Source organism: Phaethon aethereus, assembly GCF_964289735.1.
Source record: "Phaethon aethereus genome assembly, chromosome: 3".
NCBI lineage: Eukaryota > Metazoa > Chordata > Aves > Phaethontiformes > Phaethontidae > Phaethon > Phaethon aethereus.
This window is the reverse complement of record NC_138576.1, coordinates 126064752-126082737: the sequence shown is the minus strand read 5'-3', so window position 1 is coordinate 126082737 and position 17986 is coordinate 126064752. Positions and strand designations below refer to the sequence as shown.

At 42.0% G+C, this 17986-nt stretch overlaps 2 protein-coding genes across 2 annotated transcripts in view; one reads left to right on the top strand and one right to left on the bottom strand.

Annotated features, from left to right (window-relative positions):
• The window catches only part of REL (REL proto-oncogene, NF-kB subunit), a gene marked incomplete at its 5' end in the record, with an annotated part of 30808 nt that extends 28329 nt beyond the window's left edge, over window positions 1-2479 (top strand). Inside the window, 2 exons of the mRNA XM_081998630.1 lie at window positions 36-110; window positions 731-2479. Of these exons, the coding sequence (XP_081854756.1) occupies window positions 36-110; window positions 731-1539 (884 nt within the window). The 3' untranslated portion in view covers window positions 1540-2479. The remainder of the gene's footprint in view (window positions 1-35; window positions 111-730) is intronic.
• A 5989-nt stretch (window positions 2480-8468) lies between these two features.
• PUS10 (pseudouridine synthase 10) overlaps window positions 8469-17986 on the bottom strand; it is a 30008-nt gene continuing 20490 nt past the window's right edge. Inside the window, exons 10-17 of the mRNA XM_081998310.1 lie at window positions 15653-15778; window positions 13890-13946; window positions 12863-12939; window positions 12715-12770; window positions 12472-12589; window positions 11112-11254; window positions 10364-10463; window positions 8469-8843 (exon numbers count right to left, since the gene is read on the bottom strand). Of these exons, the coding sequence (XP_081854436.1) occupies window positions 8805-8843; window positions 10364-10463; window positions 11112-11254; window positions 12472-12589; window positions 12715-12770; window positions 12863-12939; window positions 13890-13946; window positions 15653-15778 (716 nt within the window). The 3' untranslated portion in view covers window positions 8469-8804. The remainder of the gene's footprint in view (window positions 8844-10363; window positions 10464-11111; window positions 11255-12471; window positions 12590-12714; window positions 12771-12862; window positions 12940-13889; window positions 13947-15652; window positions 15779-17986) is intronic.

Sequence of the window (17986 nt, the reverse complement as noted above, 5' to 3'; positions counted from 1 at the left end):
CATTCAGTGTAGACTCAGGATTTCTTCCATCGCAGGATCGAATGCGACAGAGAGGCCCAAAGCAGCTCCATTCCCTGCTGGTGCTCCGGAAGGGAAGCTGATTAAGAAAGGTAGGTTTTTTGCACGTGTGTCCCAGCCTGACAGCGGTTTGAAACCAATAGTGCCCGATTGCTGTGGGGAAGGGTGTTTTTCAGGAGGGCACTGAAGCTCACAAAGCAGCAGTGGTACCCATCTCTTTCTTTCCCTCCTCCTCTTCTTCTCAAAGCCTCAGCCATGTTGCAACTTCCCCTTTGCACAGGAGAGGGCTACACCATCTTTAAGCATCGCTAGCTTTCAGCCTTAATTTAGATAACTACTGCTCTTTGTTTGTGTTCAGATACTCAGCCCTTGAAACGTGCACTCAGTTCCTGGCCTTCCCTCCTCTTTGCTTGAAATTGTAATATTCTCTTGAGGGCTTCTTCCTGTAAGATACTGGTACTTTTGACTGTACAAACTAAACCCATCAGTTCCTTACTTAATTGTAGCTGTCACCTTCAGCATTTGCTGCAGAGGGGCGAGGTGGATAGTTGTCTTGCTGCTGTCCAGAAATCTAGGGTCCACCCTGGAGAGTGCAAAGGCACATATAATCTTACTATGATAGCACTGTGTTTGCTTCGCTTTTTACCATTTGCAATTTCAAAAAAATACAAAAAAGGGTATTAAAATGCAGTCACGTCTTTCCTTTCCATAGAACCAAACATGTTTTTGTCCACGCTGATGATGCCGGGGCTGGGAACCCTGGCCAACACTGGTCAGATCTACCCTGTCTGCAGCCAGCTTCCCCCTCAGCCTGCACAGGTGGGGCCAGGGAAGCAAGACACGTTCTCCTCGTGCTGGCAGCAGCTGTACAGCACCCCCTCTGCAGCCGGCAGCCTGCTCAATGCGCACCCACAGAACAGCTTCGTGGCAGATGTGCCTCAGCCTGCTGCTCAGGGCAGCAGCTCTCTCCCAGCTTTCCACAACAACCCTCTGAACTGGCCCGATGAGAAGGATTCCGGCTTCTACCAGAATTTCAGCAGCACAAACGGGATGGGAGCCGTGGCGGTGTCAACTGCAGACATGCAGAGCGTTTCTAGTAACAGCATCGTGCACCAGGCTCATCCCACCAGCATCTCCACAGCCAGCATCAACACCGCCAGCATCGTGAACATGGAGACCGATGACATGAACTGCACTAGTATAAACTTCGAGAAGTATAATCCAGTCTTAAGTGCAAGCGGTCACAGGCAGCAGCAGCTCCATCAGGTGCCCCCGGCCTGCCCGTCTGTAGCAGCCCCGGGCAGCACGCCTTTTAACTCGCAGTCTAACTTAGCCGATCCAGCCGCTTACAGTTTTATAGACCAAGACGTTTTAAGTGAATCAAGGCTATCCACCAACCCGATCCCAAACCATGAGAATAGCATTGCAGGTAACCAGTACTATGACACCGACAATGTCCACGCTGATGACCTCTATCAGTCTTTACAATTTGATAACATATTGCAAAGCTATAACCATTGAGCCAGCACTGTCAGGCTGGAAGTGGGTACACAGAGCTTTTCAGATGGCTAGCTCTGTGAAGAGGAGTAACTTACCCTTCTGGAGTCCCTGCTTTCTCTTTCAGAATGTTACTATGCAAGTTTCATGATATAACTTAAGGTTCATGATATAACTTCAGGTTGTATGTTACAGCCCAAAGACTGGTGCCCCTAAAGAAGAGAGGTGGGAGTAGGGTTTGGGGACCTGTACCTTAAAAGTACCTTGTATACTTTTTTTTTTTTTTTTTTTAACACAGTTGGTAAAAGGGAACTGTTAACACTTAAATCTTCTTTACCTTTGGGGACTGTAAAAAGCTGGCATCCTCAGAAGGGTTAAAAGTTCAAATAATTCACAGGGTTAAAATTGTTTGAAGAAGAACCATTTTTGCTATGGAAATCAAATTTACATTTTGATAGGACAGAAATTAGGAAAAAACCCCTGCACAAGGGCACTCTAGTTCAGACTCGCCTAACGATGTTAAAGCTTTACTCAACTTGAAAGGTTTAAGTTTCTTACCCTCTTTTGTATAAAATATTACAGAATCATTAAGGTTGGAAAAGACCTTCAAGATCAAGTCCAACCATTAACCCAACACCACCAAGCCCACTAAACCATGTCCCGAAGCCCAATATCCAGATGTTTTTTGAACACTTCCAGGGATAGTGACTCCACCATGTCCCTGGGTAGCCTGTGCCAATGTCTGACCACTCTCTTCGTAAAGAAATTTTTCTTAATATCTAGTCTAAACCTCCCCTGGCACAACTTGAGGCCATTTCTTCTCCTCCTGTCGCTGGTTACTTGGGAGAAGAGACCAACACCCACGTTGCCACAGCCCCCTTTCAGGTAGTTGTAGAGAGCGATAAGGTCTCCCCTCAGCCGCCTCTGCTCCAGACTGAACAACCCCAGTTCCCTCAGCTGCTCCTTGTAAGACTTGTGCTCCAGACACCTCACCAGCTTTGTTGCTCTTCTTTGGACACGCTCCAGCACCTCAGTGTCTTTCTTGTAGTGAGGGGCCCAACACTGAACACAGGAGTCGAGGTGCGGCCTCACCAAGTGCCGAGTACAGGGGCACAATCACTTCCCTACTCCTGCTGGCCACACTATTGCTGATACAGGCCAGGACGCTGTTGGCCTTCTTGGCCACCTGGGCACACTGCTGGCTCATGTTCAGCTGGCTGTCAGCCAGCACCCCCAGGTCCCTTTCTGCTGGGCAGCTCTCCAGCCACTCTTCCCCAAGCCTGTAGCGTTGCATGGGGTTGTTGCTTATTAAACCTCACACAGTTGACCTCAGCCCGTCCATCCAGCCTGTCCAGATCCCTCTGCAGAGCCCTCCTACCCTCCAGCAGATCAACACTCCCACCCAACTTGGTGTCATCTGCAAACTTACTGAGGGAGCACTTGATCCCCTCATCCAGATGATCAATAAAGATATTGAACAAGACTGGCCCCAGAACCGAGCCCTGGGGAACACCGCTTGTGACCGGCCGCCAGCCGGATTTAACGCCGTTCACCACAACTCTCTGGGCTCGGCCATCCAGCCAGTTCCTCACCCAGCAAAGAGTAAACCTGTCTAAGCCACGAGCCACCAGTTTCTCCAGGAGAATGCTGTGGGAGACGCTGTCAGAGGCTTTCCTGAAGTCCAGGTAGACAACATCCACAGCCTTTCCCTCATCCACTAGGTGGGTCACCTGGTCATAGAAGGAAATCATGTTGGTCAAGCAGGACCCACCTTTCATGAACCCATGTTGGCTGGGCCTGATCCCTTGGTTGTCCTGCAGATGCCCTGTGAGCGCCCTCAGGATGAACTGCTCCATAATTTTCCCCGGTACCAAGGTTGGGCTGACAGGCCTGTAGTTCCCAGGATCCTCCTTCCGGCCTTCCTTGTAGACGGGCATCACAGTGGCAAGCCTCCAGTCTTCTGGGACCTCCCCTGTTAACCAGGACTGCTGATAAATGATGGAGAGTGGCTTGGCAAGCTCCTCTGCCAGCTCTCTCAGTACTCTCGGGTGGATCCCATCAGGCCCCATAGACTTGTGGGTGTCCAGGTGGCTTAACAGGTCCTTAACTGTTTCCTGCTGGATTATGGGTGGGTTATTGTGCTCTCCATCCCTGTCTTCCAGCTCAGGGGGCTGAATACCCTGCGGATACCTGGACTGGCTATTAAAGACTGAGGCAAAGGCGGCATTAAGTACCTCAGCCTTGTCCTCATCCTTGGAGACAAATGTTCCCTGCCATATCCAGTAGGGGATGGAGATTCTCCTTGCCTCTCTTTTTATTGTTAATATATTTTTAAAAGCATTTTTTGTTACCCTTTAAGACCGTGGCCAGACTGAGCTCTAGCTGGGCTTTTGCCTTTCTAATTTTGACGCTGCTTGACCTAACGAGATCTTTGTACTCTTCGTGAGTTGCCTGCCCCTTCTTCCAGAGGTGATAAACTCTCTTCCCCGAGTCCCAGCAAAATCTCCCTGTTCAGCCAGGCCGGTTGTCTTCCCTGCCAGCTCGTCTTACGGCACATGGGGACCGCCTGCTCCTGCACCTTTAAGATTTCCTTCTTGAAGACTGTCCAGCCTTCCTGGACCCCTTTGTCCTTCAGGACTGTCTCCCAACGGACTCTCTCAACCAATGACCTGAAGTCTACCTTCTGGAAGTCCATGGTAGCAGTTTTGCTGACCCCTCTCCTTACTTCGCTCACACTTGAGAATTCTACCATGTCATGGTCGCTAAGCCCAAGACGGCCTCCGACCATCACCTCTCCCACCAGTCCTTCTCTGTAAACAGCAGGTCAAGCGAGGCACCTCCCCTGGTGGGCTCACTTACCAGCTGTGTCAGGAAGTTATCCTCCACACACTCCAGGAACCTCCTAGACTGTTTCCTCTCTGCCGTGTTATACTTCCAGCAGATGTCCAGTAGATTGAAGTCCCCTACAAGAACAATGGCTAGCGAATGCGAGACTTCTGCCAGTCGCATATAGAATGTTTCATCTGCCTCTTCATCCTGGTTGAGTGGTCTCTAACAGACTCCCAGCAGGATATCTGCCTCGTTGGCCTTCCCCCTCATCCTTACCCATAAGCACTCGACTTGGTCTTCACAATCGTTCATTTCTGTACAATCAAAATACTCCCTAACATACAGAGCCACCCCACCGCCTCTCCTTCCATGCCTATCCCTTCTGTTCATGCCTATTCTTCTCCTAAAACAAGATCATGCATTGATTTTTCATGTTTTCACCACACTCCATTTGCTTTGAAGGCAAATTTACTCTAAAAATGTTTTTAATGACTATGTCATTGTTAGCTATATTTTAAAAGACCGGAAGGTTTGAGTTTTTAAATAGTCTAGCGCTGTTGTAAATGAATCACTGCTCAAAAGAAAGAACAGAAAGTAAGGACTTCTCTGCACTTCATCCAAAGTGCACTATTTTAAATGACAAACCCCTGTTGCTTTAGGAATGGAGCACGCTGTTATTTCTCTGGAATTTTTGTGTGTGTGTAGCTGTGATGTATATGTTATTTTGAACTGCAGAAAGCTGTTCAGCCAAAGCATCTAGCTATTCTTTCCTCAGGTATCCCAGCAGTTTCCTGCTATGCAAGTGACTGCTTAAAAGAAAGCTCAGATCCTGCCTCCCCACGACCCCTTCCCAAGAAAGCTTTGGGGCAAAGCCAGAGGCAGTCCTGGTGCAGCCTCATCTAGATGCACTCTGTTAACAACTTCAGGCCATTTCAGTCAGTACTAATTAAAAACACTCCCTTATTCTTGGTATCAGAAGCCAGAACTTCCTCCCTTCTACTTGCCTTCCCAGTCTTCATGCTTAGCCTGAGCTGCGAGATGTTCAGCGACAACTCGCGTGGATGTAACTGGCTAGGTAAGACACTCTACTCTGCAAAAGGCTTTGCTCTTTTATTACTATTATTATTTTTTAAGAAGCAACACAGCAAGAAACGTATGAGTATTTCTTAAGTTATACAGGTGCTTTGTATAGCAGATAAGGCATAAGAACCTAATTGTTACTGTTCGGCAACATAAAACTGCACCGTGGAAAGAAGCAATAAAAAAACCCCCGACACTGAATATAAAAACCCACAACTCCAAATCAAAAAAGCCACTTGAGATGTGTAGTTATACGCAAGGCAGAAAGGAACTCCAGAAAACCTCTGTGATTTATAGGAAAGCAGTGACTCCTTAACTGCAGTAATTCAACGCATTCCACCAATTGCACCGGTTTGACAGAATATGCTCCTTCGACGATGCACAGAACATAACAAAGGCTGGAAAACTGCTTCCCCTAACTGCAGGTACGCAATGCAATGAATAGACTCTCCATGTTTTAAAGCGGTTTTTCCTCACTTCTGCATAGCGCCTCTGCAGTCTTAAGTAATAGACCAAAGAAATGTAAAGAAAGCTTGAAATGTGTGGTTTATTCAGTTCTTTTTTTGAAGTTCTCAATTTGAAGTATATTAAATGCAAACATTTTACTTACTTCATAGAAAGCTCTTTATAGTACAATTTGTTTTTACTGTATAATTAAATATTTTCAAAGTTCTATTTTCCTTTGTAAACGAGTTGGTTTGGTAATTAAAAAACTGGTTATACTAAGTGCTCAGCTTCTGCAGCCTTCTCAGATTCATGTCATCCCTCACTGCAGGAAAGCCGGAGAAGTGGGAGAAGGTAGGTTATGGGTTGCTTATCCTGGGCCTTTTAAGAGTATTTTCTGCTCACAATTACCGCTGGCCACTACAAAACCTAAAGCAAGGTGTGCAGTAAGGGTTCATCTGCACTCAGCAATTTTTTGGGGCAGAGCAATTGGCTTTTTAGTCAGAAGGGCAGAGAGGACAGATGCTTTCTGGCTCAGCTAGAGCTGTGATGCTGGTACAGGTTTCTCCAGGGTCAGCTAAGCTGATGCAAAAAAAAAAAAAGGGCGGGGGTGGGGGCATATAAGTGACCAACTGTACAATGGCTTTATGCAGAGTCCTTCCTGTGCAAAGAAGGATGGTGCTAAGGAACACTAGACCTCAGTTTTTAGTATTTTTCACAGAACATGCCAGAAAATATCTACCTCTTTCACACATGCCTCATGACCAAGACTAAACCTCATGCTCACAAAACGCCCTGAGTACTCACAAGTGGGTATTTCACTTTTAAAAAGAAGCTGAAGGCCCAAGTACAACATTAATATTACTGCTGCAATATTCATTACAGATTATGATGGTTCAAAGTGTTCACCTTGTATTAGAAACTGCAGACTTTAAACAAAGTTCAAAACAACAGATTACATCTCTCATTTTCATATTTGCACATGACCACTGAGCAGTAACTATGCAAAGACCTGTAGAGATATTGGCATCATCAGCTTCCTTCCCCCCCCATTTGGATACTTATAAAAAGTATCATAAACTCGTAAAAATAAGGCATTTGGGAATTTTTGGTGGACCTTTCTACATTGTATGGAGAAGAGATTAGACTCAGCACATTTAGTGGAATCTTCATAGCCTTGCTTATCTGCACTTAGATTGTTGACACCATCACCACTGTCACTATGATAGTGTGCAGCATATCGCAGAAAGAGCTGCAGCTGGGAGCGCCACAACCATCTGTGTGCTACGGCAGGAGCCCTTTCTGTTTCTGCCTCATTTGCTCTATTTCCCCCTTGGAACAGCTCTTGTCATGTCTGGCATGTCCATAGGGCAGTCTTGTTTACATTTTTTCCCCCCTGTAGTTTATGTAATTTATAAATAATATTTTAGCTCACTTTGCATTTCAAGAAATCACATCAATATGAGACTGAAATTCTCTTTTGTTTGTTTTCTGAATTCAGTTTCTTAAGTAAGTTTTCCATCATTATGACACTTCTTTTCTGGGTACAGATTATTATCTGAGACAACTACTCCTGGAATCCATTGCTCATAACAGCTTTTAAGATTAAAACAAAAAAATATTACTGTCTGAATCATGTTCCTGTTATTTTTGTGTTAGTTGTCTTGGCAAATATTACCCTCTTTATTTCTGAAATGTTAATTAATGAAGAGCCCTTAAATTCCAAACCTTAATTCTCATCAATAGTTTAACTCTCTTCTGTACTTCAGGTAAGCAGAAGGATCTTCCTAGTGGATTAACATGATACAGGCATAAAAGTGGCTTTTCCTAAAGACATAGGTGGTGCTTTGTATGAAACATTTAATATCACACCAGCAAAGAGAAAAACTCAGTTGTTCCCTATTCCAGGCAGGTCCTTAGGCAGTGTTCAACTCTTCCAAGCATCCAGCCAAGGCTAGATACTAGAAAAAATGTATTATGTTACAAACCAAAGCTTTTTATATGTCTTGGTTCTCTCCATACTGACATTCTCTGGTACATTTTATATTTGCCTGCACTTTGAGGTTCTTGGTATTCCCGTTTTTCTTTAAATCTCCATCGTGCACCACTGTCAGGAGTTCCCGATCTTTTTATATGTGGTGACTCAACTGGGGAAATCCTATGCCTGAAGAGGACTGTAACCAGGCCAGAGAGCTGTTGAGGCCTCAAGTACCTCAGCTGTTGTTGCTAGGAAGCATCACTGATGTTTTTAAAAGAGAAAAGCTTGGTATTGCAAAGTTTTCCCCTGGAAACTGTTTTTCCCTTTGAGAAGTACTTTGTCTGGGAGACAAATTTGCCTGTCTCTAAAATTGATGCTGACCAAAAAGCAGTCAGCAGAGAGCAGAGCGCTGCCTCACTCCAGGCACAGTTTCAGAGCTTCCCTGACTTTGGGGATTTCCTGCATGAACAGTGCTCAGAAAAAGCTGGGACTGGGTTTCAGGTAACTCAGTGCTACCTACACCCAGACAAGAAAGCTGCAGCATCCAATATAAAAAGAGTTTTTAAAAATCTGGCTTGAGGGAGGGTGATTTTTAATTAAAACATTTTAAACTACTGCAGAAAGCATATTTGAAGTACTTGCACAGTACGTCATTTGCACTTTACACCATTTACCTTTTTCTTAATTGTTTTTTTAAAAAGACATTATCAATACACTAGCGTACCAAAATCTTTTTATGCACAGAAGAAATGAAAATAAGGCTAGAGATGGAATGAACACTACCTGTTCCAGAGTGCTTAAAGTTGATTCAAAGTAAGTGTCCTTTGGCAGATCAACATGATCCAAATGTTCAACAGAAACACTTTGCAACCAAGCTGTGATACTGTACAGTGTTCAGTAACCACAGTAACCAGCTGCTGACAGAGGAGCTGCTTCTTCCTCGTCCCACCTTGAAAAGTTAATTATCCAGGGTTGGAGGCCAGTCAACATCAACGGACTAGAAGAGCAGGGGAGGGAAGAAAGAAAGAAAGGAAAAAAAAAAAGGCAAAATCAGCAGACGATGTTTTACAAATATAAAAAGACTTGGTATTAGAACTTTCTGCTTGTCAGCTATAGGCTAATAGTGGGCTGCATTTACAGAGCATCCAGAACTGTTAATTAAAAACATGAACCATCTCCATCTTTTGCCCATCCTGCAGATGGGCCATTACGACATGAAAACGACCAACCTGTTGATTGATGCCACAGAAATACTCAGATATTGGGCAGTGCAGGCAAGGCTTGAGTAGAAAACCATCACCTGTCCCCAAATTTGCCTCCTGAGCAAGGAAAACTAGACTAAAAGAATAAGCTGTCAAGCACTGTGCGCAAGAATTACCTAGGCAACATCATTAACAGTCATCCTGACTCTTAATCAAAAGGGACAAAACATGCCTGACACTTTACTAGAAGCAAATGTTGTAATTACCACAACTTGGATTATGTCTTTTTTCCCTGGCCTCCCCGAGGCCACATCTCTAAATTCCCTTTGGGCATAAACTTGTTGCTCACCCTCTTCCAAAAGCAGCACGCCCTACGCTACCGTAGTATCACCATTTGCAATCATAACACTGTGATCGCAACACAGCACGTTAAACGCCTTGGCTTCAAGACTGCCTACATTAATCAGATCTACTCCTTGGCTAATCTACAGCTTCATCAAAGGATTAGGCTCTTAGGCTGAGCTAAAATGCATTATTAGCAAGATGACTAATTATTTCTGAGTCCCTAGACGTCTTTCACAGTTATGTCCAGTAACTGTAGGGACACCTATCCATACGAGCGCAATGCTGATCAGCCCGAGCCCCAAGTCAGGTGTTCCTGTTTTCAGAAGCAACTGCAGTGCCCTCTGCAAGCTCTTTTTCTGTATTATCCCACAAAAGATACGCAATAAACTGCGAGGCTGTTCCGCTAAATGTAACACGTGGGCAGTTTTCCAGAAATTATGTAAGAACCAGCATGCTGATCATTTGCTACTTGAAATGAAAACCCATGCTTTAAATAAAGCTTGCCAAACCATTAGGTTAAATATTAAATCCATATCTCTACATACATTCCTTTAACCAAAACAAATGCTGTTTTTTCATCTGACTCCAGCAAGTGAACAGGTATCATTTCTTGCTGTGTTTGAACCCACACTGGAAGAGGAAGTCAAGCCTCTCCTATTTTTCATCCAACCCTGTTTTGAAAAGAAATGATGTGGTACACGTAACACTGCTAAGCTCTGTTCCAGTGGGTGCTAATAACAATTGTCATCAATTCATTGTATGTCCTCCCATCCCTCCCCAACATGAATTCAGCAAAGGAAGCCTGTCATATGTGGCAGCGTGGTACGAACCACGATTTTTGCATTAACAACAATTTTTCTATTAACTGTGGTGAAGGGTATTGATTCAGTTAGAGCGATTCCACTGAAACCATCTCACAAATGCAACTACGTTACTAATTTCCAGGAAAGATAAATAGCAAACAACTTACTTCTACATCCAGCTCCAGAATGTCAGCGGTTCTGTTCAGTAGGGAGCCAATATTGGGCTTTGTTCTTCCAAAGTCTCCATGCACAAATTCTTTAATGTAGCTAGAAATGCTGGCTAAGGAAAGATGTATTTTACCGCAAAGAAATCAAAAGGAAAAAAAAAAGTGTGGTGAAAAACACTGAAAGCAAAAAAACAGTGTTTTTTTCTACTCCTAAGCCAATTTGCAGTGAGTGTCTTGTTAAGCCCATACCCATCTTTAACAGTCTTCCTAATTCTTGGCTTCTGACACTAATGCCAAACACTGCACTATTGACTTGGATTTTCTGGTTTTATTCCAGAGTGAGTGGTGACTTTATGGCACGACTGTTAGCTTGTAAGTAGCACCAACCTACAGTATGCATTGCGGTGCATTAGATATTACGGAAAAGCTTATTTTCTAAGGTGAAAAGTTTTCACTTAAGTTGGAAAAAGCTTAAGTGTACCTTTAACCAGTTCATTTTTATAGCTTTCATACTTTAAAACTACCACAGTGGTCATCACAAAAATACACACACACGTAGCATTTCTGAATGAAAGCCCGAATGTGAAATTCTGACATAAAAGTAAACATTATGCAGCAACATAGGACTGCTAAAGAGCAAGGATTTAGAATCACTGCAGCGATAAAAGCAGGAAGCTTCCCATTACCCGAATTACTCTAATCAGCAAGCTGTTTCGTAAAGGCGTTATGTAACGGCATCTAAGGATACGTTCCTGCTTGAGTCTTCAGATGCAGGCGAAAATGATGCTCGTCTATGTACTCAGATTTCATGGTGTGGATGATCCGACATCTTACAGCTAGAGGCCGTCTGTGAAGAACCCGCAGAGGTGTCTTCTGGTCAAGTTTTAATTCCTGTTACAGGCGGTAACAAAATAAATGAGGAAGGAAATGTGCAACAAACTGCACAGATTGTAAGAATCATATGTATTGTTAACCAATCACATCTTTTTTTATATTGTATCATGGTAGTTGAGTAATCTTCTTGAGGCAAGACTATTTTTTTCCATGTTTATCAAAGAAAAAGAGGACAGCCATCTCAAAGGCTAAACGACAAGGCCTCATATGAACACAAACTAATGGAATAACAAATACAGAGGAAAAACCTTGAAATCTCCATAGTCCTTTGCTGGAATGACTCCAGGATTTAGAAGCTCACTGAGAGCCGCAGGGCAATCAAAAAAAAAAAAAGGTCCCACCCACAAAACGCTTTGTCTAAACTACAGCCAACCCCCTAGAAATAAAATTGAGGAAAACCCCCCGAAATGAGATTAGATCTTAGATCTCGTAACAATCTTTTAAAAAGTTCATTCCCCACCCCCTTTGTCAAATGAGATGCAGCAGTTTGAAAGGCAACTTTTCAGGAAGTGAGTGGGCATGCTAGAAAAAAAAAAACAAAACCAAAACACAAACAAGTTTTACAGCAGTTGTCTCCCTGAACTGTAATGGCTCAAGCTCTCGCTTTGAGAATGATTTCACGGCCAAGGCTCACAGGAAATAGCGCAACACAACAACAACAACACAATTCTCCATCAGCAGTATCTCCCTGACCAAGATTTGGAGAAAATTCTCGTTAACACAGCGTGCTTGTTACACTGACCACTTCGTAAAGCCTCTTTGCATTATTTTCCACGGGCATTTCAAACTCCTAGTTGCTGCAGCTGTGGAAGAATGGCTTTAGAGCTTGCAGAACAAAAGAACTTATCCACTCCTTTCACTTAGGCAAAAACAGTGTCTAAAGGTAAAGAAAGGGGCGTGGGTGCCAGTTGTCCTCCTCCCCCATTCACTACTTTTTATTATTTGGTCTACTGGAAGGTTGACATTATACAATAATTTGTTGCCTTGGCTAACAGGCAGCCAGCTCTATTGCTAGCATGACAATGGTGAAGTAAGGTAGGCTGAAAACTGGCAAGGGACGTATCAAAGTCCCAATAGCAAGAGGAACCCTGATAAAAAAACACAAACCCAGATCCCACAGAGAAAGAGATATGTCCGTGGCTGCATGTATATAAACTCTCCCCTAGGACACCAGGACAGGCACTATACAAATTAGCAAAAAGAGCTACAGGTACCTTGATATCATCTAGAAATGCAATATCTTCTTCCTGTATTGCTTTGTCTGTCCATATTAAGGCACTGTAGGTCTTTGTCTTTTCCTCTTCACCTTCCTTCATACGACCAATTGCCTCTCTAAACAAAAGAAATTAATTACTCACATAACATAAGCATAATTATATAATGCTGTGAGCAAGAACGCCTGCAAAACTCCCAAAGCATCGCTTTGAAATCCCTCGCCAGCGATGATGAATACTGACCTGGTGACAAGCTGTAAATCTCGAACCTGTATTTTGTCTGAAGAGTTATTAATTGTCTGTGATATTTAAAAAAGAATCAGTTAGCAAAACTGCTCAGTTAGAGAAGAAACACATGCTTTATGAGTTCCATGAGGTGCAAATGATTTACCTGCTGAAGTCCCTTCATCTCCTCAGCAGTAAAACGTATTCTACGAGGATTCACAAGCTCAATTGCAAAGGGCCTTCCTGGCAACATGCACAGTCATAAAACATAAAAACATGTTGTTCTAAATTAACGTTTGAATTTATGCAGTAAGGTTGGAAGGTGTGAAGATTATCTGCTGTTATGCAAACAGGGATAGGACTTGCGGGTCTAGAGATGTAGAGGCATCAGATGGAAGGAAAGAAACAAGGGACTTTTTTGGCTACTAAACCCCAGTATCAGCAATAAGTGCAAGTTACGACTTCCCAGAAGACATCTTGTACAAGTCTGTGCTAATTAAAAACTAAAATAAGAAAAAAAGTTAATTAGCTTATTTTCTGTCACCTACAGCAATGCCCAGGTGCAAGATGATGTTAAATCCCGCTCCCTCAGCTAAACATCTGTTGCAATAGCTGTGCTTTCTGTGCTCAGGGCCAGGGATGATCCCCAGTACAAGCAATGCCAAGAACGACACTACAAATCAGACAGCAACTGGAACACATCACTGTGTGAACACATCATTCTACTTTTTATTTCCTCTCCTCCTTTGCCTATAGTAGCTTCGGCATATCAGAAAGCAACTGACCTTTATAGAAGGACCCAAGTTCAAAAAGAAAATAAGGCTCCCCCACGCCCCAGTGACAGTGAAGCAAAGCAGAAGGACACAACAGAAAACAAGATAGGAATCAGTTTGACATAAATAGCTTAAAAATAGGAAGTGAATACATTAAAACACTCCTAACAAACTATGCAGTTCCATGCATCTGTACAGCCAAGGACACTCAAAAAAGGCTCCTCTTTCAGTTGGTTTTATGAAAGTGTTCAGTTTTTGGGAATAAATACATAAATATCACTAAAATGTTTCCCAGATAAAATTTCAAAGCGTGCCTAGTCACACACTTATGCACTTAGCATTCAGCAAGATGTATTAGGGTAGCTTTGGTTAACCATTTATTTTGTTTTTGTGTTTCACAAAGGATGTTCCAAGCCTTACCATTGCCTAGTGTTCTTACATCCACATCTTCTCTTCCAGAGGAAGAAAAATTAAAGCCTGTAACAGATTTGAACAGGGGAAGTGAGGGTTTATTTTACATTTTTAATACTCTCTACAGCTTTTGAGAAATATTTTCTTTCTAAAGTTGTTTGCAAATATACTTCAAAGTGCTATCTTCATAAAATGAAGCCTGCACTGTATTTAAACAAATCTGGGATAGTTACTGTTTATTGCATCAGGATCACAAGTTTCTTGAAGAGTACTCCTAGTTCCTTGGCCTCAATGAGAGCGCTATAACCCTGAAAACATCCAAAAAAAAAAAGTACCATCCTAAAGGAATTCCACTTACTAATTAATTTTGTTCATTTCTTACTCAGATAGTGTCTGATATCTATGAATAAAAGGAACCTGAGCTGCCTTCCTCCAAAATATAACTTTTTATCCTAAATATGCCGAATGGTTTCCAAGCATTTCAGAGAAATTTCTGCTAGTCACACACACCTGGACAAAAGAACAGAAAAATTCAAGTCCAAACTGAAAAGTAACCTCTGTGTATTTAGGTTTTTTATCTTTCAAGCTACAAAAATGTACTGTTGGGTATTTAATTTCCTTCATCATACCCCTTCCGTCTTTAAGCTTTGCCTGAAGGCAGAATGGGGGACCAAACCCTGCACTCAAGGTAACTGTGCAGCTCTATTCCAAAGAAAACTGATGGTTTCAAAATTTTTTCCTCCATAGGGAACATAGAGATTTCCTTGGTTTTTATTTTCTCTCATTTCTCTGGTGATATTATGGCAACTACAGAACCATCTTCCAATGGTCATGAAGGCGTCTTTTGGTCATACTATCAGAATTTTCTCAGTTGGGAATGCTCCAGACCCTTAATCATCTTTACAGCCCTTTGCTGGACTTGTTCTGGTACGTCCATGTCTTTCTTCTACTGGGAAGCCCAGAACTGGACCCAGCATTCCAGAAGTGCCTTCCCAGTGCTGAGAAAAGGTGCTGAGATCACCCCCCTTGACCTACTGGAAATGGTCTTTCTATTTGTTTAATATCTCTTCTCAACATCACTGCACATGCACTCCCGGTAGCCACCTATGGTAATTCTGTAAGCTGAAATCAGGTGTTACACAGTACCTGGCGTAAAGACATAGTTTGAGGATTTACCTAGCGTTCAGACTAACGGGAAGAGGGAGGAGAGGAGGGGAAAGTAGCTGTTTTTTCCGAACTAATACTTAACGCAATTTTTCCTTGGGCCTTCTATGTCTCTAATTCCACATCTAGTAGATGACAAATGATGGGCAGTGATTATTTCATCTGGATAAGCATTTAGCTTGTGGAACTCTATGCACTGAAGAAAAATTAATCAAGGTAAGAAACATGAACGGGTCAAAGGCTAGGCAGATATTATGGAAAACTGACAGCAAAAACCCTCTCATTACAAGTCATTTTATGAATTACCAACCATTAAGAAGTATAGCTAGGCAAAAATGCTACCACATAAAACCATAATATTTGCATCAACAGATCAACTGAGGAGGTATTTTAGAAGGATAAAAGACACTGCATAAAATAAAGCACTCTTCTAATTACTCACAGATCATAGCTAAAAAAAGTTTACAAGCTTTGACTTGGAAGGATAAGAGGGGTAAAGAAACGTAGTTTTTTTTCCGTTACACTCTATATAAAGTGAGTAGCTGCTAAGAAAAAAATTCTAGTAATGATGAAAAATAAATATGGTAAAAGATGTCCTAGATACTTACTCTCTGCTTTGAATTCTGCCATTAGATGCTCCGAAATCAGTTCTTCCACTGAAGATTCCAGCTTCCGCTCCCCATCAATAATCCAGGGAGTCTGAGGTAAATTCCTTGAGTATTTATTGTATCGTCCTGTAAAAAACAGCTATGTTAGCTACAAGCAATGGACAAAAGCTCCAGTACTTCAAAGCACAACATATTTAACTTTGATCGGAGCCTTGTGAAAATAAATTTACAGGCTTAAACTTGTTTTATGGCAAAAGCATTACAGGAACAGTACAAAATGCATGCTGCTGCACCTACAAGAGTTTCAGCATCCGAGATGACCAGCTTAAAGGCAGACTTGGAGAGCCTGTTGCTGCAGTCATACCTCCAGGTATAACCATAAAAAACAAAACTGTATGCAGCCTGACACCACCGGGAATGAAAACCCAGAGGTTCAAGTGCCTAGTCTGAGTCAACTTAATTCCAAATGGATATATTTTTTTTTTTAATCCAGACCATAGTTGTTAACCAGCCTCCCAGATACCAAACTAGGGCTATATATATGCCTTTCCACCAACGTATGTATGTCCCAAGTGAAGCATACCCTGCTGTATCAAGTAGTTCAGGTTTCAAGCCAAGTTCTGCCACTGTCTGAACATTTAACAAAAGGAACCCAAACTAAAATGCTTTGGCTCATTACAAGGAAAACCATGCGAGCCAAATGTCTCAATAATATACTAGTACAAATTTCAAGAAACTTGAAAAGCTGCCGTGTAAAGAGATTCTAGTCACAGTCTCGTGTTATATCACACTAGTTTGCTGTCTCCCATGACGCAGCTGCCATAACCAAGGAACAAGTCTGACACGGATGACCAAGGTGAGTTTTCTTATTGACAGGTTTTATAAGAAGTGAAAATATGCCCAAAACAAGGAACTAATTCATAAAGAACAATGAGTAACCCCCCTGCACTGACAAGTTTCATTCTGAAACCTTGCATATAGAAAATTAAAAAGGAGATCAAAGTAGCTCTGCATATTATACTGTGCCTCTGTCATCTCAATTTTTTTGGTTTTCAGTACCATATTTTCCTATTTCTAACAATGTTTCCTTCTTGCATTTTGACCTGCAGAAAAACCCCACACAAACAAATGGGAAAACTGACTAATACTGTTTCACTGGGGCAAATCATCAAACTGCTATGACTAATCATTCAGAAGTCAGCTTCACACTGTGAAATTCTCTTTCCATAACATGTAAAAAGGAAAAATAATATTTTTTTTTTCTCTCAACTCCCCATTGTAGTAATTTTAGCTTTTGATCTGAACGAGGCTGGGTTAAAAAAAAACAAAACAAACAGAAGGTGTTTCTCAGTTTGACAGCTTTTCCTGAACCTTTGAAAAAAAGTTGGGGAGGGGGAAGCGATGAGTGAACACCAAAGATAAGGTCGAGAGGACAATACCAACTCTGAAACTGTGCTTACAAATTAAGATCCAGTCTCATTTAAACCACTGTAATAGCGAAATAACTGCAATGTACTCAATAGATTTTTCTATTCTGGATTTAATTCTTCAAAAATTAAAGACAACATCCTGCCTGGGGTTGTTTTTTTGTGGTTTTTTTTTGTTTTGTTTTTGCTTGGAACAAGCTATAAACTATAAATCACAAGACCAATATTACATCACATGCAGAAAGCTAACCCTCTCTCTCTTTCTCCATACAGATGAATTCTGATAAAACCATCCAACAAAGCAAGCTAAAATAAAACTGTGTTTGGAAAAGGCTAAAAGACACTGAATATTTTGGACTCATGAAAATGCACCTCTAACTGTCTAATCAGTAATTAAAAATAAGAAACAGGTATGTACAGAACACCAACTAGCCTGCCATGAAAACAGTCACTTTTGCATTTTTTCATTTTGCATTTTCCTTTTTTATTCAGGATTTGTACCATCCTTTTAAACATAGTATGCTGTTTTAAAATTGTAGTTTTTTTGTAAAAAATAATGTGTTTGCTGGTTGTTTATACACAGGACTGGAGGAAGGGCAAGATACTCTTGCAGGCAGGTGGTAGAGAAGTTGAATCATCTCAACTCAGGGACACCAAATGTTGTTGCATTACCTGTCTCACCCAATTATTTCAGATGCTATCTCTTGGTTTGGAGGGGGGGAACTAGAAAGACATAAGCTTTCTAAAATCTAACCTTTATTAATCACATTAAGATGGGCAGTTTTGAATGGAATAATATGCAGATAAATCCGGAGGGTGAAAACCTCTGAATCCAAATCGAAATCCAAGCAAGTGAACAGCACTGCTGGGAGCTTATTTAGCACGGAAGTGCCTTTCCCAAACTATA